Below are 24,127 nucleotides of genomic sequence, written 5' to 3' on the forward strand. Positions count from 1 at the left end.
TGCCAAGCCGTCAACTGCCGCCACTAATCCCCGTCAGCTTCCTGGACCCTGCATGATACATATGTGTGCATTGTAGCTAGCTTTTTGCAAAGGTCGTGTCCAAAGTGTTGCATTCATGAAGAATGATGTAATGCTGGAGCCGTAGCTTCATGGGTAAGGTTACTCAGGATCCCCGAGTAGGCTCGTGGTTCTGCGCAGCCCCGGCACCCGGCGTCTAAAAACAGGGGCGCAGTCACAAACAGTAGACGATCAGGAAGAGGCGATCACCTGCCGAGAGGTCTGGAGGCCACCCAACCCCCATGACCTGGCGTGTTTCAGCGCCTTTTTCTTGCTGCCCGGCACGGCAAAGCGTGGCTGTTCTCGTCCTGTCCACGTCAGCCCGCCCAGGCCAACCATTTCTTCGCCCATGCCGCTTTGCCGGGCCAAGGAATGGGATGAATGAAGAAGCACCTCCCAGCCTATTTTCAGTCAACCTCGCAAATACCTTCACTTGCTCTCTTTTCTCCATCCATTCAAGTGACCTATTGAAAACACCTACCACATTCGTTTCCCGCTCCTTTACACATCTCTTTGCAAATTGATTGATTGATTGGAAACCTGCAGAGTTTGTATTGTACCACGACAAAACAGATCACAAACTGCCTGGAAGACAGAAACAGAGGCACAGATAGTATGGCGCCGCTTATCGTCAAACCCGGTAGTCTCCCAGTGGAGCAGCTGGTCCGGACCGCTCGAGCCGCCGTGGTCGCAGCCGGCCCCGGCGTCGCTCACCTCGCCTCCCGCGACGTCCTGCACCGCCGCGACCTGGCCGTCACCAGCGACTCCCAGAAGGTCACCCTCGGCGTCATCGCGGCCTACGTCGTCGCCATCGCCCTGCTGTGGAACCTGCCCTACATCCGGTGGAGTCTCTGGCCCTTCAAGGTATGCTGATGTATTTTTTTGCTTTTGTCGTTTTCATGACTAAGGTCTTATATATATACTAATCATCTTCCCCTCGCACAGATGTTGGTCATCGCGTTCCACGAGTTCGGCCACGCCATCACCGCCGTCCTGACCGGCGGCAAGGTCAAGTCCATCTCGCTCGACCCGCGCGAGGGCGGCGTCACCCACATGGTCGGCGGCAAGAGCGCCATCACGCTGCCGGCGGGCTACCTGGGCTCGTCGCTGATCGGGGCGCTGCTCATCTTTTGCGGCTTCAACATCGTCGCGAGCAAGATCGCCAGCATGGTGCTCGCCGTCTGCTTCCTGCTGACCCTCTGGTGGGGCAAGCGCGACTGGCTGACCGTCCTGACGGTGCTGCTGGCCGTCGGCCTGCTCGTCGCCTGCTGGTTCATCGTGCACGCCGAGGCCCTGCGCTTCGTCGTCCTGTTCATCGGCGTCATGTCGAGCCTCTACTCCGTCTGGGACATCTGCGACGACCTCATCCTGCGCAAGGTCAACAGCTCCGACGCCAGCGTCTTCGCCAAGCGCTACGGCGGCTCCTCCCAGTGCTGGGGCGTCATCTGGTCCATCATCTCCGTCATCTTCATGGCCGCTGGTATTGTCGCCGGCATCGCTGCCTTCCCCCAGTCCTTTGCCCAGCAGGAGGAGGATTCGAAGCACTTCTTGCCCACCCGATGAAGGGGAGAAAGAAACCGCTAGTATGTCTTGACGATTCACGACGTTTTCCCCTTAATATAGATAGATACCCTTACTTTAATCAACCACGGCTTTTCTCTTTTCACCTTTGCGTGGTCCCAATATTTCAGTTTATTGTGTTGTACCCGAACTCAAGGCTGTGCAAATTTCGACCAGCATTCTGACGCCACCAAACATCGTCAAGTGATCTTGTATAGTTAACGGATCAATGTCGCGAATGACTCGTCGATCCCTTTAGGGGTAGATGCACTGCTTCTGCTAACTTCTGACAGGATGAATCAAACAGTTCAGTTATGAGTTATCCAGTATATTGATGCTATCTTGGTTGCTAAGTCTAAATGCATTCTCAAAGAGCTATGCGAAGTAGGGGCATGTGCTCGCCGGCTCTACGCATCTGCCTACTAATGGTGTCTGCGGCGGCGACGACGGTGCTGGTCCTGCGGCGGGTCCTGCGGCGGGTTGGGCTGATGGATTACCGGCGGCAAATACCCACCCCGACCTGCCGCGGCGTTGATCCTGTGCTGGTTTTGCTCCTGCAGGCGCGCCTGTTCCTCGGCGTGGGCCGCCTCCCCCCGCCTGTGCGACTCGATGGACCAGGAGTTGCGCGGGACGGTGTGGCGGTCGAGCGACTCGCTGGCCCAGCGGTCGGCGTTGCGCTCCCTCGCGCCGACGTCGCGGCCGTCGGCGGGCGTGCCGTCCAGCCGGCGGTAGTCGTACGTGCTGAGGCCGTCGTCGTCGGGGCCGCCGTAGTGCGCGAAGGCCCTCGGCGGCGGCGCCTCCCCGAACTGGTCGCGGTAGTTGGTCCGCGCCGTCGCGGCGCGGCGGTGCGGCGAGATGTCCTCGGTCCGCCACTCGTGCGTCCAGATCTGGCCCGGGTCGCTGGGGAGCCGCGGCACCCCGTCCGGCGGCACGCTGACCGTCTCGGTGCTGGTGCCGATCCATCGCCCGTTTTGGCTGAAGTAGCCCATCGAGTTGGCGTAGGTGCCCTCTCGCATGGCCGCTTCTATGTCCGCCTGATCGTCGGCTGTAAGGCCCTGCTCGTCGGCTGGACCTGCTTCTGCTGCTGAAGGGTGCCCCTGGCCATAGCCCGAACCATAGTATCCCCCACCACTGCCACCGTATCCTGATGAAGTCATCTTTGGTATGTTGAACTTGCTTTTCCTCGGTTTATCTTTCGGTTTATATTGTCGGTAGAGCCCGTTTGTGATATGTTGTTATTCAGTTACTCTAGTTGTTTCTCCTGTATGTTCTCGCTGTCTGCTTTCATGGAAGAGAATCCTGGCTTGCTGAACTATAGACTTCCAACAATTTATAGTCGAAGTTGGCCAATGTCTCGTTACAGATCACGATATCTCTTGCGTGCAACAACGTTGGGATGCGTATCCGGGATGCATTATGATTCTTTGCTCTTGTATAGCTTCCCATAGCTTGTACGCTTCTGAGTATACACACGACCAACAGTGCAATGCCTACGCTGTATCAGTAACGATGATTGACTGGCTCTTGAGTCAGCTCTGCCAACGGACTCAGGTAAAGATATGTAGAGTCTTGTATGTGGTCTTCCGTCTTCCACTGTAGCCTTAACGGGTCTATCTTTTACTAGAACCGGATCATTACGGGTACGTGACTCCCCATATACATCATAAGCCCGAGAACTCGGTTCTTTACGACGGCCATGTAGTGTAAGGGGCTCCATTCGGAGCTTTGCAACTGCAGGTCTTGGAAATTCACTCGTACACAGATACATGCATTCGATCACAATACTGGTCTATACCGTCTATCCCCATACCTCAGATTCACCTTTCGCTTGATTGCCATCGAAGTATCCATAATCTCTGAGCATTCATCGCCAGGAAAATACCTACCTGAATTAAAAATCAAATTAATAAAGGGATGGACAAGACTGGCCTTCTGAGATACCAATTCAAGCTGAACTCCCGCTGCGTTGATGCCGCGTCAGAGATGAGTGTCGCTACAGGACTTGCCTGTCTCTCGATAAAAAGAGATCACGCTCTCCGAGCACGACACACAGCTCCTGCTGGAGTCCAGCAAGTCGAAAGAGCAAATGTTGTTCAGCCCAACCCGGAATCTTCGTCGATGGGATCCCTTTCAGTCCTCTTCTTCGCAATCGCACTATACAACTTTCTTATATTTTTATACCCTCATTCGTCTTGTTATTCCAGCTATCCATTGACACGTAACAACCTACGCCCAGCCAGGATTAGCCAAGTGATTCGACTATTACTCTAGAAGCCCCGAAAGAGATGCAAGTAGTCTGCAGCTTGTGACTCTCCTTGAGTGACTCTGGATGAGAAAACCCATCCATGAGCCTCTAAGAATGTACGTCACGTGCATGAATCACTAAGGTACGCCGCAGGCGGCGGTCAGTCAACCATCATATCTTGTAAGAGCCTGTTCGCGAGCACTAGCACGTACGCGAAGGCAGCCAACTACTTTAGTCAACTCTGGTACTCTATGACATGTATCTTCAAGATCAGCCAGCATATATACAAGTGCCCAAGCAGACGAACCAACCCAGGAGCAGCAATCACACCCCCTTGTTCCCCGAGTAGAAAGACACGTCCCGAATTCGCAAGACCAAAAACACCCGTTCGTGACGGAGAGCTGGTAACGTGTGCCACCGACGCAACTAGTCAAGACGGACCTCCCACCCTCCCCGCCGCGTGCCCCATCTCCTCCATCCCCTACCCACACAGCCGTCCCCTCACCCCCGCCCACTCAACCCCTCCCCCGCCCTGAACCTCCCCTCCAACACCCCGTGCAGCCACTCCGTCCGCTCCACGACCGGCGCGTGCCCCATCCCCTCCACGATGTGCGACTCGGCCGGCTCGAGGTACTCGATCAGCTTGCGGCCGTGGGGCACCGTGATCATGTCGTCGTCGACGCCGTGGACGACCAAGATGCGCTCGCGCCCGACGGCGTCGGCCAGCTCGCGCAGCTGCGCGGGCGACTTCCAGTGGAACCCCGCGGCGACGAGCTGCAGCAGGAAGCCCTTCTTGGTGTAGCCGACGGCGTCGCGCGACTTGTGGACCTCCTGCGCCGCGAAGCGCTCGTAGTTGGTCGCGAAGCGGCCGTAGTTGTCCGGGCAGGGCGGGTCGCCGCGGACCAGGTCGCCGTTGCCGAGCGCGGGGTCGTGCGGCGGCGGCGCGCGGGGCGGCAGCGCGCGGGGCGTGCTGTGGACGTCCGGGATGCGGCAGGTGTCGGGCTCGGCGAGCCAGGCCTGGCTGAAGATCTTGGACGCGGCGAAGGCGACGGTGCGCTCGAAGGACTTGGGCATGAGCATGGCGAGGCGGCGCGACATGTCCTCGGCGAAGGACGTCGTGTTCTCGATGCGGGCCGCCGTGTTGAGCAGGCTGAGCGAGGCCAGGCGGTCGGGGACCAGCATGGCGAGCTCCTGCGCGATCATGCCGCCCATGCTGATGCCGACGGCGTGCAGCTGCCGCTCGCCAGTCCAGCCCACGTGGTCCACCACCTCGAGCACGTCGCGCGCCATCTCCGACGTCGAGTAGCGCATCGTCGGCTTGCCCGAGTAGCCGCTGCCGCGGTTGTCCAGGATCAGCAGGCTGTACCGGTCGCCGTGGTTGTGGCCGAAGTGCAGCGTCTGCCGCTGCCACGACCACTTGGGGAACCCCAGCCCGCAGATGAACTAAGCAGGAGTGTTAACGACACATACACACATAGTTTGCAGGGACTTGGCGTCTTTTCGAGGACTGAACTTACGACCAGCTTGATGGGCCCATCGCCGTGGACCTCCCAGCAGATGTCAATCGGCCCGCCGCGGCCCTCGGCGACGGGCAGAAGCCCGCTCTGGTGCGGCTCGAAATGCCACAGGGCGGTGGGAAAGGCCGGCGTGGCGACGACCTCGGCCACGGACGGGAAGGGCGGCGGCGACGACCTTGAGAGCGTGTCCCGTTAGTCAGTTACCCAAGGTGCTGAGTTCTTCGCTTTTTTTCTTTCTTCCCCTCTTACATTTTGAAAAGATCGGTTGAGTTTGATCCTGCCGTCTTTGTCGAAGCGAAGGAAGGAAAGACGGCGGCAGCGGCCAACTACGTTCGTTCGTTGCCCGACGGACCCCTGCTTGGCGTTGGGAGCTTTTGCCTGTCTGCCAAGTAGGTGTGGATAAGACGAGATATATATCTATCTATGTCGTCAAGCTTTCCGGGCAAGAAGATGGAAATGAAGCTGAAGGGAGAACGGTGATAATGAGAGTGCGAAACAGCTGGAAGCAAAGCGCAGGTGCTCACTCCGTCCCCTGCATGCCTAGGTTTGGAATATGCATCTATTACATCCTTGATTGAGGTGGGGTTTGGGGGGTCGGGGGTTATGACGAAGCCTGTCGATTTTGACTGGCCGGCTTCTTCGTCGACATGGTTTCGAGTTAAACCACCTCGGCACCTCGTTGAAATCCCTATCCACTGCCTTCATCTAGGTGCTATCTGGAACACATAAACAAACCATGGAGCTGACAATCAACTGAGTAAGGCGAACCGAGAGGAACGGGAAAATCAAATCGCCACAATGAATCATTCCATGTTAAGTCCAATCATCTAATCTTCTTCTTCTTCTTCTTCTTCCCATCGCCGTCTTTCCTCCTTACCTCCTCCTCAGGATATCTCGTCCGTCCATTCGTCCCAGAATACTCAATATATACAAAATTCCAACCAACCACCCCCTTCCTTGTGTAGTCCTCTCAAATGCCTAGGCTACATCAGATTCCTGTCCCAACATCCCAAAGTATATCGATTACAACAACTCCTGCTTGCTTTGTAGACTTTGCTTCATAACTCCGAGGCTATGTGAATCGTATGTGCCGATCGTAGACGCCTATTTAAGTCGCAAACAATCATCACACCTTCTCAGGTACTGGCAATCCCCAGGCCGACGCGCTGCTGGCCCTGCCCATAGCTTGTGTCTCGGGACCCGTCGTTTTCCCGCTTCCGGTCCACCGTGGCTCGCATCCGTCGGCCCTCCATCAACCCGCGCAGCCCACGTTTCTGCAGGCCAATAACACTGCTCAGCTCGCCGCTCCACACTTCGCGCACTGCACCCCGTTCGCTGTCCCCGACCTCGCTGCTCCACTCGCTTCCGCTCACGCTCGCACCCGCGCTCAGCTCCCCGCTTCCCGGGCTTGCCCCAGGAATGCTGGTGTTGATACGCAATCCGCTCATGTTGCTACCCATCTCGTCGCCGTTGCTGGAGTTCGAGATGGACATGGATCGGCTATTAGGACCGTTGCCGGCCAAGGATGAATCCGGGTGAACAAAGAAGTTGGGGTTGAGCGTTCCGTCAATGCCTCGCCCACCACCTGCAGCCATGGCCGTGGCGTTGAAAACTGCTGCCGCGTTACGGGAGTCCAACAGCGCATGGAGCCTTTCCACCACGGCTTCCAGAAGTCCATCGATCTTGTAGGGTCTTGCAATTTGCAGCAAGGAGCAGAGAATTTGGGGCGTGCAAAGTGGCGATGAGGTAGCCGGGAGCGAGGAAGTGTAGAGGAAGTGCAGCAACGCTTGGATCGTCAAATACGTGTGCGGCAGGTAGAGGCATCGCGGCCGAGAGGCGGGAGGCAGAGATGCAGGGGTAGGTGCGGCATTGATGGTGGTAAAGTCGGTAAGGCCATTGCCCGATACCGAGGTTGCTGCAGTGCTGGGCGGCTTAGCTGAACCATTGGTTGATTGGCCACCAAAGCTGCCACTCAGTGAGCTGTCTCCTGTGCTCCTATTCGATTGTGTAATGGTCATCACCGACATCCGGGCTCCAGCCGAACTAGATAAGCCCGTTCGCAGTGTGGCCGAGTCGCTGCCGTCTTGGGTGGCCGCTCCTTCGCGGAGCAGCTGCACAAAGTACGGGCCCCATCGGCGGCCAACGATTCGTGAATTGATGGGAATTCGTTCTCCGCCGATGCAAAGGATATCCATGTCGGACAGTTCTCGCAGTCCCAAGGCCTTCTCACCAAGTTCTTCGGCCGCCCGCGAATGGAATCGGCCCGCCGCCGTCCAGCCGGCCTTTCGCGCTAGGCTTAGTCCGGGCATCATGTAAGGGCTGCTGGCCGACACGAATCCCGACATTGGCGACACCTTTCGGGGGCTGTCGTAGAAGCCGAATGCCTCCAATTCAACCATGCATACGTTCGAGAAATTTATCCGCCGGTGGTTGTAGTCGTCCACCAGGCTCCTCTTCCGGTTGCCCAAAATGACAAACGTGTTTCTCCTGTTCCATAAGACACCTCGGTTCCAGCTGCCTTGGCTGAAGATGCTCCCACCGGCATCGATGCGAGCCCAAGTCAAGTTCTTGAGATCCAGTGCCCAAAGGGCATACTCTTGCTTCGAGCTCGTGAGGTATGTACCGCTAACAACGAAGTAGTGGTCGATGACTCCCCCGTTAGGGAAGCGAAGACCGGGGGGAGTACGCTCCAGACATGGGTCTCTCGGCCAAGGAACCATCCGAGCCGCGGATCTGAAGCTCCAGCTTCACATCGAGGAAGTTGTAGTTGGAGTAGATGAGCATGGAAGATCCGGGCTCGCGGGCTTCTTGGCTAATACCGGATTCCTGGCGCGGCGTGATGGCGCTGGCCTTGCCGAGCCTGGAGGTGACCGACGGTGGGAGTGGCGCAACCACACTACGATACGCACCACAGGACTTACCAAGCGGTTGCGTTGACGTCCACTTGAGACTTCGTAGGTTGAAAACGCTGATCTGCTCGATGTAGTGGTTGGCCCCATCTTGGCCGCCCACTACAACCATCTCGGCACCACCTGCTCCATCGATGTTGATACCGATCCTGCCTTCGTTGGGGTTCCCCGTTGAGGGATTATGTTGTAAGGCTGATAATGGCGCCTTATGGGACGAAAAGATGGCCGAAGACGGCAGGATACAGGCGCAATGCGCATACCGGCCTTGTGGCGACTCTTGCGTGGGGATATATGTCCACTTCTTGGTCGGGGCATCGTATATGTAGATATCTGACATGACAGTCACTTCGGGTTGTTGATCCTGGTTTTGGTTGGTCGCGGCCGGCTGGTTGTTGACGGGCGACATGCCTCCGTAGCAGACAAGTTTGGTGTCTCCCAGGGCACACATGGAATGGAAATAGCGCGGCGGCGGGACATCTCCGTTGGTCTCGAGCTTGGTCCAATGGCGTCGGATGAGGTCCAACTCGAAAAGGTCGGCAGTAAGAGGAGCCGGCCGACTGCGCGAAAGTATGCGTCCTCCAAAAACATATAATTTGTCCCCGAGAATCGTTGTCGTAGCGCCCACAAGCGGGTGCGGTTCCCTTCCGGTAGTCCGGTGAACGTTGCACATCAAGCCCGAGAGGTGGGTTGACGATGAGGAAGTAGAAGGTGTTCCTACCGCCTGGCCCAGCGCCGGTGTTCGACTGAAAGAAGCGGCAGGAGGCGAAGGCCCTGCTGACGTGGGCCCGTTACTGCGCTGTGCCATGCTGTCTTTGCGTAATCTCTCTTCGTCGTCATCGTTCCTAGACAGGCTTGCTGCGCGGCTCTGGCTCTGGCTCCCGCTGGTGTCCATTCCACCGCCATACATCTGGCCCATTGGGTTGGATGTGTTGGAATCCATCGTGCTGGTTCTGCTCCTGCTCTGTACGTCGGAGCCCAAAGCCACCTGGATATCCCCTTCGAAATCACTATCGACTATCGAGTCCAGGCTTGTTGGGTTGTTCTGCGTCGAGGCTAGTGGTGTCGTAGGGCTGTTCGCGTCGAGAACCGGTGGGGGTTCGGGAAGCGGCTTCTCAAGACTGTTCTGCAAGCTCAGGTTCCGCGCATGTTGGTGTTGCGGGGTGCCGCTTCGAGGGGGTAGTGGTGCTGACGGTGGTCCAGTGGTGTTCTGGGCGTTGAAAGCCTTCAGCGCTAGGCGGGACGGTGCCCTGTTGAGTTTGGTGTCTTCTTTGACTTCTTTGACCGGGTCTTTGGACTTCTTCCGGATACCTCGAAAGGCCTCTCCAAGTAAATCGGATGGTGATCTCGTCGGGGCGGCTGGCCGCTTGGGATTTGTTGTCGAGTTGGACTCCGAGTCGGAGGCGGGAATGCTTGGTTCGAATTCCCAGGGACAAACTTCGTCGTCGACCACACCACCTGACGCGAACCCTGACGTTAGTCCTTTCTTGCCCGACATGATGGAGTTCCTCCCTCGGCAACGCAACGGCCCGTCACTCTCGAAGCGAAATGCAAGAAATGGAGGAGGAGGAAGAAGAAGAAGAAGGCTAAAAGCGAAGAAGGCAAGATGAACGAGGAGGAGAAAGCAGTAGGTGTGGAGAGAGGCTCGTTGGCCAGGGCCGGGAGCGACTAAACAGCGGAAGCCCCTCCGACTTAGGCCGAAAAGGGAAGCGATGCTTTCGCGCAGTCTATGGCCAGGGGCATGGACAGGAGAGGAGAAGACTGAGAAGAAGGTGCGAGGAGGGAGAAGAACGGTCGGTGCTACGTCAAGCGAAGACTAGGACCGGGGAAAAGGGTCTGTCGTCACGTAGCAGCCGTCGGGACGAAACAGCACAAGATGGCCCGCCATGCGACACAGGGGCGCGCTACCAGGGAGAAGGGTAGGATGAGGAGTCGCTATGGAAGTGTGTGTTGTGGATGATGGAGACGGGACAGGGAGACCTGGCCATTCAGGAAGTTTATGGGTATCGGTGAGGGACAGAGACGACGAGGCACGAGGATGAAGCGAAACGTGAGGGCGGTAGGCGGTCTTGAAAGTGCCGCTCCGCTCCCAGACAGTCGGTGCTGCTGGGCTGGCTGGCCATGTAATGTACATACATACATGTGGATTTGGACGTACCTTGCTTGCAGCGGATGGGGATGGATGGGGGGAGAACGACGTTGTAATTTTAATTGCCCAGGAAGTTCGTAGGAAGAGGTAGCTTGGTAGGATGGTACCTCGTCCGGTAGTCCTCCGCGGATCGTCTCCAGGCCCTCCCCTGCGTTTTCTTGTTCGTTCCGGACTAGGCTGAGATGCCCTGTTGTATTTTTATTTTAACCCCGTCCCACGGTCCTGGTCCAAGCCAGCAAGCAGGCTATTATTGTAGTTTTACTGCTGCTAGGCGTACGTATGTATGTAGTAGCAAGTAGCAGGTAGAGAAAGAGGGGATCAGGATCAGGGATAGAATGGTTGATGCTGAATGGGTGGTGGCACAGACGCCCCGTCGTATGTATGCACACTTTTTTTCAGCTTAGCAGCCGAGTGGTTTTCTGGCTTCTGCAGACTGACTGCAGCTGCAGCAGACACAGACAGACTGGCGGTCGAAGCACCCGAGGATGGCGGATTGCGAGTTGCGGGTTGGTTGTTGGAACAGGCACGCGGGTCCACGGGATGCGCCAAGGGTCGTAGTCGAGGGGCGGGCGCTCTAGCCGTCGCTCCAGAAGTCGCTCTTGTTCCTGTCGTTCTTTTGTTCTTTTGCCGCCCGTTGTGACAGATTGACAGCAGTCACACTGGACGTGCTAATTTGAGTTTAGCTTCCAAATTGATGGAGATGGAATTGGCAATGGTCGAATGTTCTCGCGTGCGCCCGGCTTTTGGGTGGGGGAGAAAGGGTCTGTTTGAGGAAGGCAGCCAGCAGGCAGAGGTGAATTGACCGAACGTTTCCTTCCTCCCGTTTTGGAGGGGGTGGCTGGGACTCTTCACCCGTCTGCCGTCGTCATCATCCGCCATTGTGTGTCAAAAAGAAATAATCCAACACGGCTAGACGGCCAAGTACACAGCAAAAAGAATACGAGCCCTCTGTCTCACCTGACGCTTTTGGCAGTACCGCCCCGAATGTCTGTTCCTTCCCACTCCGGGCCAGCCGCCCACGCCGCCGGCCAGCAACCAAACCAACCGCCCGGCCCCAACTGAACTGATCTGGGCAAAACGGTTCCCCTACGGTGGACGAGTGTGGGTGGGAATTTGTGACGAGCACCGTTTGTGAGCCTTGGCAGGGGCATTCACAACCACCCCCTGCCGGCCTAGCCACTCAACACCCATGTTGGCTGGCGAGGGAAGCCTGGTACCGTCCGGTGCTTCCTCACAGCTGATCTGCTCGCTGGTTCATCGATGCAAGGTACCCGACTAAATCACTCATGTACTGTCTGTCAAGCATGCATCCCTGGGTCGAAAAGTGGTCGTGCTGCTGGGTTTCCTTGATTCGTCCACACGAAGAGGGAAATGGTCATGTATACACACACATGTTTCTATTCTTTTGTTGCGTGGTGGAAAAGTCCACACACGACCAATACCGCGTATCTACCACCGCGTCGTGGCTCGGACGGGTCCTCCCGTTCTGGTGACAACGTGTAACGCAATCCTTCAATCATGTCGGATTCGCGAGAAGGAGTGTTCCTACATATGTATGACTTACAAGCCCCCAAAATCCCCCCAACCGCCCCCCAGACATCAGCCGGTATTATTTACCCGCATCCAGAAGCCTCGCGTAGCAACTCACTTGGGTGTGGTGTGGTGTGGTGGTGCGGTATGTAGGCATACATGCATCAATAGACTTTATGTACATACATACATACCTGCCATGTAGCCAAGATGTCGCAATGGAGGAGCGGACATGGCAGATAAAACACATGGCTCTACCTATATCCTCTTCACCGCATGTACATACATACATAGCATGCAGCTCAGCGCGGCACGGTACTATTGGACACCACCCCAGGGGTTGTGAGTCGTGACCGCATCGTGGGAACTTTGAGAGAGAACTAGGGGGAGTGGTCCGACCCCTACCCGTCCTTATTTGTCACCTCGTTAAGCTCACCAACGAGCGCTATGGACCTTTTAGGCAATCTTCTAGAAATTCGGCCCGTTTCACACCTTGGGAAAATGCAATGCCACACCTCCATCGATCGCCTTCTGGGAAGTCACGATGCGACTTTGGCCAATTGGTCCCGTTTTCGCATTAGTATGTATGACATTGTAGTATTGGTAGTATTCGAATTGAGAAACGTTTCGAGAGCGAGCTGTTTTACCGTGCCCCGTGAGGCTGCCAGACTTCAGATGAGCATGTGTCGAGGGCTCTCTTCACAATCAGACGGTTTGAACGAACCTATCGGTGCTGCTGTTGCTGCTGCCGCTGAAAGCTGAAGCTCTAGTCTGTGTGCAGTCGGCCTCGGCGCTCTGGAAGGGGAGGAGGAAGACGCGTTCCGGGAAGTTCCCAGAGACAAACTTCAGACGACGGGAAAGAGAATGAATGCATCGAACCCTCCCCCTGCCACCTCCCCACAATCCCCCATCGCCACGAACTTCCGCGAAAATGCCCTATGCCCTTTTCTGTCCGGCGTGCAGAATGCCTTGTCCCTGTCCCTCTCTCCTCGCTTGCTCGCCTTTGCCCATTATCGTGACAAACCGTTGCATACTAGTGTGTATCAAAGGGGGGGCCGTGATGGCACGATGGATGGATTGATTTGCAGAGAATAGATACCGTTGCGTTGCGTTGCATAAGTGCATATAAGAGCCCAACTATAGATCTCACACCTTGCTATGTACACCGAGACTACCCTGCGCAATCTCGGTGTGCACCTGTCAAAGTGTGCGTGGTCATGTTTTTTTTTCTCTCCGATTTATCAGTGGGCTAATTTGAGAAGGATGGGGATGTTTCATGCCGTGCCAACAGCCCCAAGATCCACTGCCACCCTCCTGGCAGCATCATCGCGTCATTCCGCGACTCGATTTGACGCGCGACAAGCGAGTATGATCTACTACGACTGCAACGCCGCCGCCGCCGCGGCATCACCGGGTCGCCCTTCCACATCGCCAGCCTTGGAGGAGACCCGGGCCTGCTTGTGCGTTTCATGCCAGGGGCTTTTCGTCGTCGTCGCAATCGGTGTGGTGGTTGTGTGTGAGATGAGGGCAATTTTACCACGGTACAAAACACACGCACCCCCGATGGATCTATACAAGCAGAGTCTGTGAATATATCATGTACCTCGGTTTGTTTCTTGATTCTTTCGTTCTTTATTATTGGCTAAGCTGGGATGGTGGGTATATTGTACGGGCAAGGGGTGGAATATCCTATGCTATAGGCCCCCAAGCTATAACGTGTCTGTGTTTGATCTCCATGGCCTATCTCGCCATCTTGTTTGTTTGTTGATGGGATCGACCTCGACAATCTCCGTTCCACGTTCCCAGTCTTGGGCGTGGGCGGGTGGAAAGCAATTATCAACTTCTTTTACCACCCCCCTTTCGTTCACATCATGTTCTCGTCATCGTCCGTCCCCAGGACTCCTCCTTTTTTCTGCTTCTTAGGAAAAAAAAGAAAGAATCTAAGAGGCAGAGGTCTTGTCCTTGGGCAGCGGGGTGAAGCGCAGGTAGGGCTTGACGATGCGGAAGTCGGGGAAGAGCTCCTTGGCCTGCTCGTTCTTGACGGCGGGGTGGACGATGACGTCGTCGCCGGGCACCCAGTTGATGGGCGTCGTGATCTTGTGCTTGTCGCCCGTCTGCAGCGAGTCGACGACGCGCAGCACCTCGGCCGTGTTGCGGCCCGTCGACGCCGGGTACGACAGGATGAGCCGGATCGTCTTCTTGGGGTCGATGATGAAGACGGACCGGATGGTGAAGGCGATGCCCTTCTCGTCGACGTTGGTCGTGTCTTGGTAGTCGAGCCTGGGTTTGGGGGTTTACCACGGTCAGTATGTAATGGGAATGAGTAGTTGATGACAAGGCATGTATGACCGCCGGTGAGAAAATCGAATGGGGGAGAGCTTTGTGGCTTACATGTCGTAAAGGTAGGCGACCTTGCGCTCCTTGTCGGCGATGATGGGGAAGGACACCTTGGAGCCGGTGACCTCGTCAATGTCCTTGATCCAGTCGCCGTGGCTGCCGACCGTGTTGGCCGACAGGCCGATCAGCTTGACGCCGCGCTTGGTGAACTCGGGCTCGAGCTTGGCGAAGGCGCCGAGCTCCGTCGTGCAGACGGGCGTGAAGTCCTCCGGGTGCGAGAACAGCACGACCCATTTGTCGCCGATGAACTCGTGGAAGTCGATCGGGCCCGTCGTCGTCTCGGCCTTGAAGTTGGGGGCCGTGGAGCCCAGGCGGAGGCTGTTATGTCACAGAGTCAGCAATTGTGAAAGGCATTCGGGGAACTAACTATCTCTGGCAGCGAGTGGTTTTGCCGGTTGGGAAAGGTAAGGGTGGGTGGGTGGTCGGACGTGGTTGGAAGACTTACGGGGTAGCACGCTCTTCAGCCATTGTGTGTATGTGTATGTGTGTGTGTGTGTGGTTGAGCTTTGCAGCTGGTAATGGAATGGGGTATCACAGACGAAGACGAAGATGTAGGACGGAAAGCTGAATGATGAAACTGAAGACGTAAGTTCAAGTAGCCCGGAGGCGGGCTACAGGTAAACTATTTATTCTAACGCCGAGGGAATTCCTACCTAGGACGAGCACGCCAGAGGAGAGAAGAGACGGGCTTAGCAATCGCCATGCCTGAATCGCTCACCCCCCAACCCACGCGCGCACGCCGTCTCACGGAACATCATTGGTAGTAGCCAAGTAGTATATTTGACTTTCCGTGGTACGCTCCCGCCCAGGAGCTAGGCGGGCTCAAGATTGCCCACCCGTCGTCTCGCAGAAGAGTCCAGAAAAGTATCGGGGGTGCTTTTGTCTGATCGATGTCGCCATCACTCAGCAAAACGCGTGAAGTTGCCCAGCTGCCCCGCGACCCCTCAATATGGCCGCTTTGGGGAACGTGGAGGGGTATTGCGTGATGGGCGAGCTGCCTGATTGGCCCCAGATCCCAGCTATTGGAATTATGTCATTCTCGGGGGCGCCTCGCATCATCATCCTGCTCGCCGAGGCTATTACAGTCCATCTCTGCGGTCGAGGTGGGAGAAGCACCGCGTTTGACTACAGCTTATATATACCAATTAATATCTTTATTCAGTTGGAGATGAAGAGGACTCGCATAACACCATGCTCAGGTGATCAAACATTACAAGGCTCCTCGACTTCTTCCGTTGGGGAAACTTGTTGGAGTAGCTAGAGTAGGTCCGGATGCGACACTGCTGCTGCGCAAGCTACCACGACATGTACCCCACTGTCGCCGAGGAGCCGTCCCGATAGCCTCTACGCCGGCGCCCCGATAGCCGGTGCTGTCCGCAGCTTGTGGAAGTGGTGCCACTTGGACGACCCAACCTCGCATCTTCCGAAATCGGTACATAGTGATTGTCATGATTACACCTTCTTAACAGAAATCTATCTACAGGTATAGTATACAGCAGTGGCTAACCATGATGTGAGTAGAGCGGGCATCAAGGCACAGATGGCCAACTCGCATCTCCATTCCGGCGTGACCTCACGATGCTTTCGTTGACTCCAAACCAAAAGATCGCATGACCGCAAGTATGACTGAAGAGGACATCATCACATCGTTGTGACCTGGTATGATCAGTATGGCTATCAAAAGAGAGTACAGCATTTGTCGACTTACCTCCGTATGGGACAAGTTCCTCTCGTATGACGATGTCGGGCTGGCTTGACTTGACGGTGGCGACAAAGGTCCCATCGTCCCGGAGAACCGTCCTCTCTTCCTTCCACTTGGCAAAGTCCTCTTCGTCCAGGTCCGTACCTATGACCGAGCCCGCCGCGGCACGGAAGAGGGCGTCGTCCTCGTTGCAGGGGATCTCGACGTCGTTCTTGGCGTGGATCAGGGTGAGGCGCAGCCGGGTGCGCGTCAAGCCCACGAGGGTGGCGAGCCGCGCGTCCGACTGCCACTTGTCGACGACGAAGCCCTGGAAGAAGCGCATCAGCGGCGGGATCGCGCGCACGGGCGACAGGACCGGGATGAAGCCGGCCGCCGAGTAGCGGCTCAGCAGCGTCGGGAGGTTCGAGAAGCTGGCCACCATGATGACCCCCGCGAACTCGACGCCTTGCATGGCGAAGTGCTCAGCCACGCCGCTCGTGACGGCGGTGCCGAGGCTCTGCCCGAGGATGACGATTTGGCTAGCGGGCACCTTGGCCACCTTCATGGCCCAGTCTACGGCTGCGGCACCGTCGTTGATGAGGCCGGACTCGGACGGGATCCCGGTGGACTTGCCAAAACCACGGTAGTCAATGGCGAGGACATGGTTGTTGGAATTGTCTGTCAAGGCGTGATAGCTATCGGGTCTGATGGCCTGCGCAACATGCCCGGCATTCTGCAGCAGCGATTATGGTTAGCTGGCATATCATTTCCCCATCTCTAGCCCTAGACGTACCCCATGAACTGTAGCAAGGTTAGTAAAGGCGACTGCGACACGAAGGGTCGCTTGAGGAAGGTAGACTTTGACACTTACAGTATACTACGAGCCGAGCATCGGGGTCTTCGCGGAGCATCTTGAAGGACTCCGTGGTTGTGACATCCTGGGCAAACCCAGCTGGCTGAGCTTGTAGCCTGTCCTCATTTCTCAGGTAGGCCTGTAGAGGTAAGACGTGCCATGCGTACAGGGACTCGCCATCCGAAGTTTGAATGGAGAAGGGCGTGACTTGGCTTTCTACGGGGGCAGAACCATGTTAGCGGTCGGTGCAAGCGGTGATAGGAGATAAGTGAAGATGTAACTGACTTGCGAACCCCCAGTATTCTGGCTTATTGAGGTCATGCCAAAAGAGCGTATTGAGCTTGTGCGCGTATAAGAAACTGGCAGTAGAGAAGTCAGCATCTCTCCTGCAGCCGACGTATACGGGCCCCGGATTAGAGTCCCGGAAAGACGGACGTACTGTCGCTGGAATAAGGGGATTGAACCCAGCAGAATGAAGGAGATATATAAGCCGAAAGGGGCGGCCAGGCCAGCCACCAATGGGATGGACCAGCGAGGAGCCATGGCACCGAGAGCGAAAGCAGAACGAAGTCGCACAAGTACAAACACAAACACACAACGATTGAGATGGGAGATGGAGCTCGGACGATTAAAATACCATGTTATAAGAGACAGGTCGTAGGATTTAATGCTTCATTGGGCGTAGCTGGCGAGACTCGAACATGTTTGTTGCCTGATGACATGACATGCTCAAATGAGGTCAAGTGGTGAGCCCGTTGCCCGTGGCTGATTTGGCAGCTGGCACTTGGTCTTTGAGGTGTGGAGCGCTAGGCCAGAATCAAGCGTGCTTATCTCGACATCACCACAAGAGGTGCCTGACTAACGGAGTAACTACTGGCTGGCTGAACATGCTCACTCTGAGGCCAAGGACAAGCAGATGGCTATATAATTTACATGCAATTTATTCCACAGGCACAAGCGAGGAATGTCGGATGCTCATGTCGTCGGTCGGTCGCGCTTGCTGCTGCCGCCTCTGGACAGTCTTTGGGCTGGCCGACCCTTGTCTTGTTCTGGTCCGTGTGTGGAGGGCGGCTTTGAGGCAAAAGCTGTCAGAGCCAATCACAAACCCAAGAGCTCCAGCCGGCCCGCTCTTTAGCATTTCCGCCCACGAATCAAATGCCCTGTGGACGTTCATTTCCATGGCGCTGCGACTGCTGCTGCGACTGCTGCTGCTGCTGTTGCTGCTGCTGCACAATCGGGCGCGCCTGCCACACAAGGTCAAGTCAGGTCGTCAAGTCTACATGCCTTGCACCTTGCTTGCTTGCTTGCTTGGCCTCGCTGCGTGCCTCGTGCCTCGTGCCTCGCTCTCTTTCCCTCTCTTTGTCTCGTATCGTATGCACCTGTCTTCGTCGAAGTCACTTCAGAGGAACAGATTTGTAGTTATCGTCAATCAGCTACATAAACCGCGGATGAATCACACCCTACCATCCATGACAAAAGTACCTGTACCCTGACTTTTGAGCCTCCCTCCCGCCAGTCAGCCCGTTGTCTCATAAGCCAATTATCGCTGCTCTCTCTCCTCGCGCCTGCCTTCTTGTCTCTGCCCTTTCTCTTCCTCTTCCAGGAAATATCAAGCCTCGCATTGACCGAGCCCTTTCCCCATCCAAACCCAACCCTACCGCGTCTGTTATCGATTTATCATGTACTCGGAATCCAGCTCCAACTCCGCGTGACAAAAATCCCCGTGTCATGTTCACGTTTAATTCCCAAGGCTGAGAACGACCCAAATCGCTGGAGGGCCACGGATTCACGCCTACCACCAGGCTCTTCCTTTCTACGTTTGTGGGCTGCCGTCTTATTGTTGCGCTCATGCTCTTCTCGTGGTCCGCTTCTCGCAAGTGAAATTGCACCCATCAATTTGTTCAGCCATGGAGAGAAAGCGGAAACTGCCCCCAAGGGCTGCTGCTCGCGTCGAGCACGTCGCCAAGAAACGAACAGCCACTCCTCCCGAGAAGTCGGCCACGTCCACCCCAGCTCCTCCCACGCCCGTGCCCGAGCCGGTAGTAGAGGAGCCCCCGTTGCCCAAGTCGCTTCAGCCGGGCCACCCGTTGCCCACGGTCGAGAAGGCGCAGGCAGACGATCTTTCCAACAAGGCATATCAATCAGTCCAAGAAAGGTAAGTTCCAGGTTCGCGCGTTTTGCGACTTTGCATTTGGGCGAGCTAACAAAATGCTCTCTTTGTAGCGGTGTTCTCGCCGAGTCGCTCATCCGATCACGCCAGAAATGGATTCACGAGGGCATATTCGAGAAGTACTGGACGAAGCCGGTCAAGAGGAAAGGCGTGGTGAAAGAAGAGCCAAATAACCCGGCGAAAGATAGCATGACTAAGATTGGTACTGTCACCATCACGGTAGAGCCGCACGCTATTGAGGCTACCATGTTCGCCATCAAAGACCCGAAGCCTCCTGCGGCACCCACGACGAACTCAACATTCCGTCCAATAATGCAGTACGGGCCCCCGAATGGAGTGATGCCCCCGCCACCGAAGCCCGCCACGCCCGCTACTCCATCCACTCCCGCGGCCGTCCCTGCTTCGCCTTCGCAAGGCCTTGCGAAACCCTCCACACAAGCTGCGGCCGTCAACGGGCAAGCTCTGGCTCAACCGCCTCAGCCGCCTCCCGTGCCCACAGCGCAACCGAACGCGCAAGTACGGCCACCTACACCGTCTCAAGCGCCGCTGCCCAATACCAATGGGCAGCGTCCTGCTCCTCCTGTTTCAGGCGTGGCAATGAATCCATATCTCGCAGGGGCTCCCCCTCCGGCCTCGCCGCGCGGGCTAGAGTCAGTACTCGCAGCTCCTGGGGCGGCGCCACCGCCTGCCGCGCCCTCCACTGCCATGGGCCAACCGCCTCTACGATCTCCTTCGGTGGCAGCACCAAACTTGAACCAGCCATTACGTTCTCCCGCACATGCGTCAGGCCAGCCAGGGTTGTCTCATCCAAGACCTCTCCACTCGCCCATTGCGGCCCCAGGCGCAGCCCCGGCGGGCCCTCCGGGCGCTCGGCCACCGACAGGTGCCCCTGCCGCAAAGCCTCCTACACCTGGTGCGAAGCCAGCAACTCCAGCTCCCGGCGGCGCAGACCCCATCATTGTCACACTGGCCGAAAAGGCCTCGGAGGATCCTCATCTTCGAGATCTCATGAAGAGAGTTGCCGTAGGAGATGCTGCCGCCCACGAGCTTGCGCACTTCCAGAAGATCATTGACCAGATTACTGCCGATTATAAGAAACGGGGAGGTCAACAGGGTCCTTCGGCAGATCGATTAATTGTTGATGGCCGTACTGTCCAATATTTCGCGGATGAAGTGAACACCATCTTGGACATTGTTCTTTCGTCCAACCCCAACCAAAAAGGAGCCGATCTCATACCACCCCTGGGCAGCGACCCTCTAGTAATCCTGCTGGTAAGGAAGGCATTAGACGACGCACCGATAAAGAGCATGGTCAAGAGAGTGGCCGAGAAGAAGACCAAGTTCAACGACACGACGGATTTGAAGGCGGTGTTGGACAAGTTAAAGGACCTTGTGCCAAAAGACGCGCCGAAACCACAACCCGCGCTGCCTGCGCAGTCCCCTTCGAGCGCCAACCCTGCGAGACCACAAACAGCGGAATCAGCACCAAACAGCGCACCGGGTCGAAAGAGTTCAGTTGCCTCCATGCCGCAGACGCCTACCAGCAACTCGCAACAGGCATTGCGCTCCAAAGGGCCACCGCCGAATCTTAAGCCCGACATATCGGGCATCGTGTTCGAGTTCGCCGGTGGGACAGGCGATCGATACCTGTTCCCGAAGTTCAGCATTCTGGAATACCAGGCCGGTGGCTCTCAGCTCCTCGCGTCGTTTCTCTTGGTGCGCAAGGGTAGCAAATCGGAATACGGGGGAGACCCTGCCCTCGATTACTACCAGCCCATCACGATTCGCCTGCAAGCGAACTCGGGAAAGCACTTGGAGAACCTGGCGAGGGTCGTGGCGCCACAAGACGAGGTCAAGCGCTACATGGACGATATCATGAGCAGTATGACCAGAGCGGAATACATCCTGCTGGCCATGCGTTTGCCTAGACCTGAGAAAGAGGACCAAGCCGACGATAGGGCTGAAACGCCCAAGCCTGATCAGCAGGTTCGCCAAGTACAACAACCACACCAGCAGGCCCAAACCGAAGTACTGTGGGCTACTAAGGGCGCCAAAATGCCACCGCACCAGGCTGTCGGCAAGGTGATGGGAGAGGAGGAGCAGTACCAGAGCTTCATCGCCAGCGTGAGCTAGAAGCAGCGGCGAAAGCGAAGAAGTAGAGGGTGAGAGTCGGGAGAACGTATTAAAAAATCCATGTTCTTACGACTGTGTGTACGTGACGAGCAGTAGCAGCGTTTGAAAGAGATAATAGTATCGGACCAGGACCTAACGGCGTTCTAGGCGGCCCGACGGAGGGCCACAACCAGGTGGGCGCACTAGCGAGATTCATATTTGTTCGTGATTCCGGGGTTTTGTCTGTTGTTCACTCCATAGTTCTATACCAAACCAATATAGCGGTGCTGCCGATGTATCGTCGTTTGGGATTGCCAAGTTGATTGATTGATGGTGGGCTCGCTGCTTTCGTTGAAGAGCATTCGTTCTCCCTCATCCCCTCCGAGATTTATGGAGGTATCATCGTTGACAGTGCCGAAGCCCTGGAAGACCGAGCAAGTAGGTATTGTGCACGGAGATAGCTGTACGAAAAGCAGTGCTTTTGCCCCGAGGGGGTTGTTGGTTATGCCCACGGGGAAGTCGCCCTTATTTTATCTCCATGGAATCAGGTCATCAATATCATAAGTCACCATCAGGGGCAGAGAGAATGAACCATCATCTCTGGATTTGAAGGGACCTGTGATATTCAATAGATCTTCTCTATTAGCTTAAATTACCAGAAGAATGCTAGGCTCGATGCAACAACAACCCCTTCCTATAACTAAGAAAAACAAAAGATCCGGCCGCCCCGCCGCCGTCAGTCGCCATGCAGACACATATTCCATTTTCCTTTCCCCTTCGCGCGTTTTTTGCTCTTAGCCAACTGACCATGTCAGGGGCTGGGCTGGGCTGGGCTTGGTTCGGATTCTTTGTGTGTGCATTTAGAGCATGGTGAAGCCGATGCCGCTCAGGTTGTCGTCGAGGCGGTTCCGCTTGTCGACGCCGCCGGCGATGGCGTTGGCGCGGTAGTTGAAGAGGTAGTAGTGCAGCTGGCCGTCGCCGGGGCCGAACTTCTGCTCCTCGAGGAAGAGGCCGTTGTCCATGAGCGACAGGGCGTTGAAGACGTCGAACTTGTAGCGGCGCGACAGGATCAGCGCGTCGCCCATCAGCTCGTTGAGGCGCTTCTTGAGCGTCTCGCGGCTCGCCTTGTCTTCCTTCTTGCTTTCCTTGCTGTCTGGCTGCTCCTCGGAAGTCTTGTCCGGGGTGGTCAGACCCGCCTCGGTGGCGTAGTAGAACAGGTACGCGGCCCGCACGTTCTTGTGCTTGGTCTCGCTGCCGATGACGGACGAGTCGAGGCAGTAAAAGGAGATAAAGTCGGTGATGTTCTTGTGCTCGTCCTCGACGACGTACGACCAGACGACCTGCTCGTCCAGCTGGTCGACCTGCTTGGCGTGCACCAGCCAGTGCGTGATGTCCTCCTTGGTGAACTCGGCGACGAGCTCGTAGCGCTTGAGGTAGCGCGTCAGCAGGGCGTGCACGGCGTCGATGTCCTTCTCCTGCATCTCGCGCAGGCCCTTGACGGCCGTCTTGTCGGGCAGCGCGTACTTGCGCACCTGGTACTGCGGCTTGCTGCCCGCGGGCAGCGGGCTGAAGCCCACCTCCCACAGCTTCTGCCAGTCGACGGCGCGGTGGTAGTAGCGGCAGGTGCTGACGGGCGTCGGCAGCACGATGCCGCCCGTGTAGATGGCCTGCCAGACGCCCTCGAGGTTGCAGCGGCGCGTCACCTCCTTGATGAGCACGGGCGCCAGCCGCTTGGACCGCAGCTTCTTGTGGATGCACAGGAAGTTGACCTCGGACGCCGCGATGACCCGGTCGTGCACCCGCAGGCTCAGCGGGATGGCCGAGATGAAGCCGACCAGCTTGCGCGACTGCGTGGCGCGCACGCCGACGTGCCACTCGCGCTTCCACCCGGGCGGCATCATGGCCCACTTGAGGATGCTGATGGAGTAGTTGAAGCGGAACATGGCCTCGTCGTCCTCGACGTAGTGGCCGTACAGCAGCTCCTGGACCTCCTTGAGCTCGGCGGCGCTCTCGAGGTCGACGGTGCACCACTCGAAGCCGGCGACCAGCGGCGGGGGCTCGCGCGAGACCTGGTCGACCGTCTGGCCGGCCTTGATGGGCCCCTCCTCGACGCGGGGCTGGTCCGTCGTGTTCTCGCCGAACTTGGGCACCGGCTGCGTCGACCAGAACTTGTAGGCGCCCATGTCCTTGGCGTTCTTGCCGCTCGCGGCCAGGCCCGTCATGACGTCGGACAGCTGCAGCCGCTTGAGGGCGTCGGTCAGCTGGGCCGGGGCCCTGGCGCCGCTGCCGCCCATCTCGGCCGCCAGCGCCGGGTTCAGCTCCATCAGCTGGGCGATCTGGTCCGGGTTGAGGCCGCCGAGGGCCTTTTGCAGCTTGGCGTCGGCGTCTTGCTCCGTCGTCGTGGAGGACTTGCCGGTCAGGGCCTCCTTGAGCTTGGTCTTCTTGGACTTCTTCTTCTTCTTGCTGCTGCCGCTGCCGCCGGCGCCTTCACCCGTCGTCGCGGAGGAGGTGGTGGTGATCTCTTCTACGTCTTCGTCGTCGGATTCGACCGTGGCGGGTGCCTTGCCCTTGCCCTTCATCTCCTCGTCGGCGGTCGGGACCAGTTTGGATTCTTCCGCCATGGCTGCTTTCGTAGGGGGGAAGCGGCGCTCGTGGCTGGGTTTCCTCGGCTGAGGGTCGGGTGTGTTGGAATACGGTTGGCGAGTAATGGGAGCGGAGGGCCGTCGTCTCGTGATAGTGCTGAGCTGTCGCAAATGAGTGGAAGCAAGACTCTCAGAAAGTCGCTTGGGTTTTGGAGGGGATTAAACAAATGGAGGGGCAGTTGCGGGCAGCTCCCGCGGGCCTACAAAAAGAGTACATCAAGTACCTGAAGTACCTGAGGTCTCTCAGAGTTAAGGGAGGTACTCTTTTAGTGGGGCCATGATTCGATAAATGCATATTCAGGAACAAG

The 24,127-nt window shown here is 56.9% G+C and overlaps 7 protein-coding genes across 7 annotated transcripts; 2 read left to right on the forward strand and 5 right to left on the reverse strand.

Moving 5' to 3' along the window:
- Window positions 1–672: 672 nt before the first annotated feature.
- PG998_010503 (uncharacterized protein) lies at window positions 673–1,620 on the forward strand (the record flags this gene model as incomplete). The annotated part of the gene is made up of 2 exons (XM_066877319.1): window positions 673–921; window positions 1,003–1,620. The coding sequence occupies 2 exons, from the start codon at window positions 673–675 to the stop codon at window positions 1,618–1,620; spliced, it is 867 nt and encodes a 288-aa protein (XP_066726373.1).
- A 419-nt stretch (window positions 1,621–2,039) lies between these two features.
- PG998_010504 (uncharacterized protein) lies at window positions 2,040–2,774 on the reverse strand (the record flags this gene model as incomplete). The annotated part of the gene is made up of 1 exon (XM_066877320.1): window positions 2,040–2,774. One exon carries the CDS (start codon window positions 2,772–2,774, stop codon window positions 2,040–2,042), a length of 735 nt encoding a protein of 244 aa, XP_066726374.1.
- Window positions 2,775–4,363: 1,589 nt separating this feature from the next.
- PG998_010505 (Protein ral2) lies at window positions 4,364–9,783 on the reverse strand (the record flags this gene model as incomplete). The annotated part of the gene is made up of 6 exons (XM_066877321.1): window positions 4,364–5,305; window positions 5,380–5,554; window positions 5,629–5,705; window positions 5,946–6,067; window positions 6,524–8,004; window positions 8,066–9,783. 6 exons carry the CDS (start codon window positions 9,781–9,783, stop codon window positions 4,364–4,366), a joined length of 4,515 nt encoding a protein of 1,504 aa, XP_066726375.1.
- Window positions 9,784–13,904: 4,121 nt separating this feature from the next.
- PG998_010506 (uncharacterized protein) lies at window positions 13,905–14,829 on the reverse strand (the record flags this gene model as incomplete). Its single annotated transcript, XM_066877322.1, has 3 exons — window positions 13,905–14,244; window positions 14,356–14,679; window positions 14,807–14,829. The coding sequence occupies 3 exons, from the start codon at window positions 14,827–14,829 to the stop codon at window positions 13,905–13,907; spliced, it is 687 nt and encodes a 228-aa protein (XP_066726376.1).
- Window positions 14,830–15,934: 1,105 nt separating this feature from the next.
- On the reverse strand, window positions 15,935–17,438 carry PG998_010507 (uncharacterized protein; the record flags this gene model as incomplete). The annotated part of the gene is made up of 6 exons (XM_066877323.1): window positions 15,935–16,017; window positions 16,070–16,775; window positions 16,836–16,843; window positions 16,914–17,111; window positions 17,181–17,254; window positions 17,335–17,438. 6 exons carry the CDS (start codon window positions 17,436–17,438, stop codon window positions 15,935–15,937), a joined length of 1,173 nt encoding a protein of 390 aa, XP_066726377.1.
- A 1,364-nt stretch (window positions 17,439–18,802) lies between these two features.
- PG998_010508 (uncharacterized protein) lies at window positions 18,803–21,198 on the forward strand (the record flags this gene model as incomplete). Its single annotated transcript, XM_066877324.1, has 2 exons — window positions 18,803–19,050; window positions 19,119–21,198. The coding sequence occupies 2 exons, from the start codon at window positions 18,803–18,805 to the stop codon at window positions 21,196–21,198; spliced, it is 2,328 nt and encodes a 775-aa protein (XP_066726378.1).
- An 839-nt stretch (window positions 21,199–22,037) lies between these two features.
- Window positions 22,038–23,798, reverse strand: PG998_010509 (Glycylpeptide N-tetradecanoyltransferase; the record flags this gene model as incomplete). Its single annotated transcript, XM_066877325.1, has 1 exon — window positions 22,038–23,798. One exon carries the CDS (start codon window positions 23,796–23,798, stop codon window positions 22,038–22,040), a length of 1,761 nt encoding a protein of 586 aa, XP_066726379.1.
- Between the last annotated feature and the right edge of the window lie 329 nt (window positions 23,799–24,127).

Source organism: Apiospora kogelbergensis, assembly GCF_038363985.1.
Source record: "Apiospora kogelbergensis strain CBS 113332 chromosome Unknown utg000007l_segment0_segment0, whole genome shotgun sequence".
NCBI lineage: Eukaryota > Fungi > Ascomycota > Sordariomycetes > Amphisphaeriales > Apiosporaceae > Apiospora > Apiospora kogelbergensis.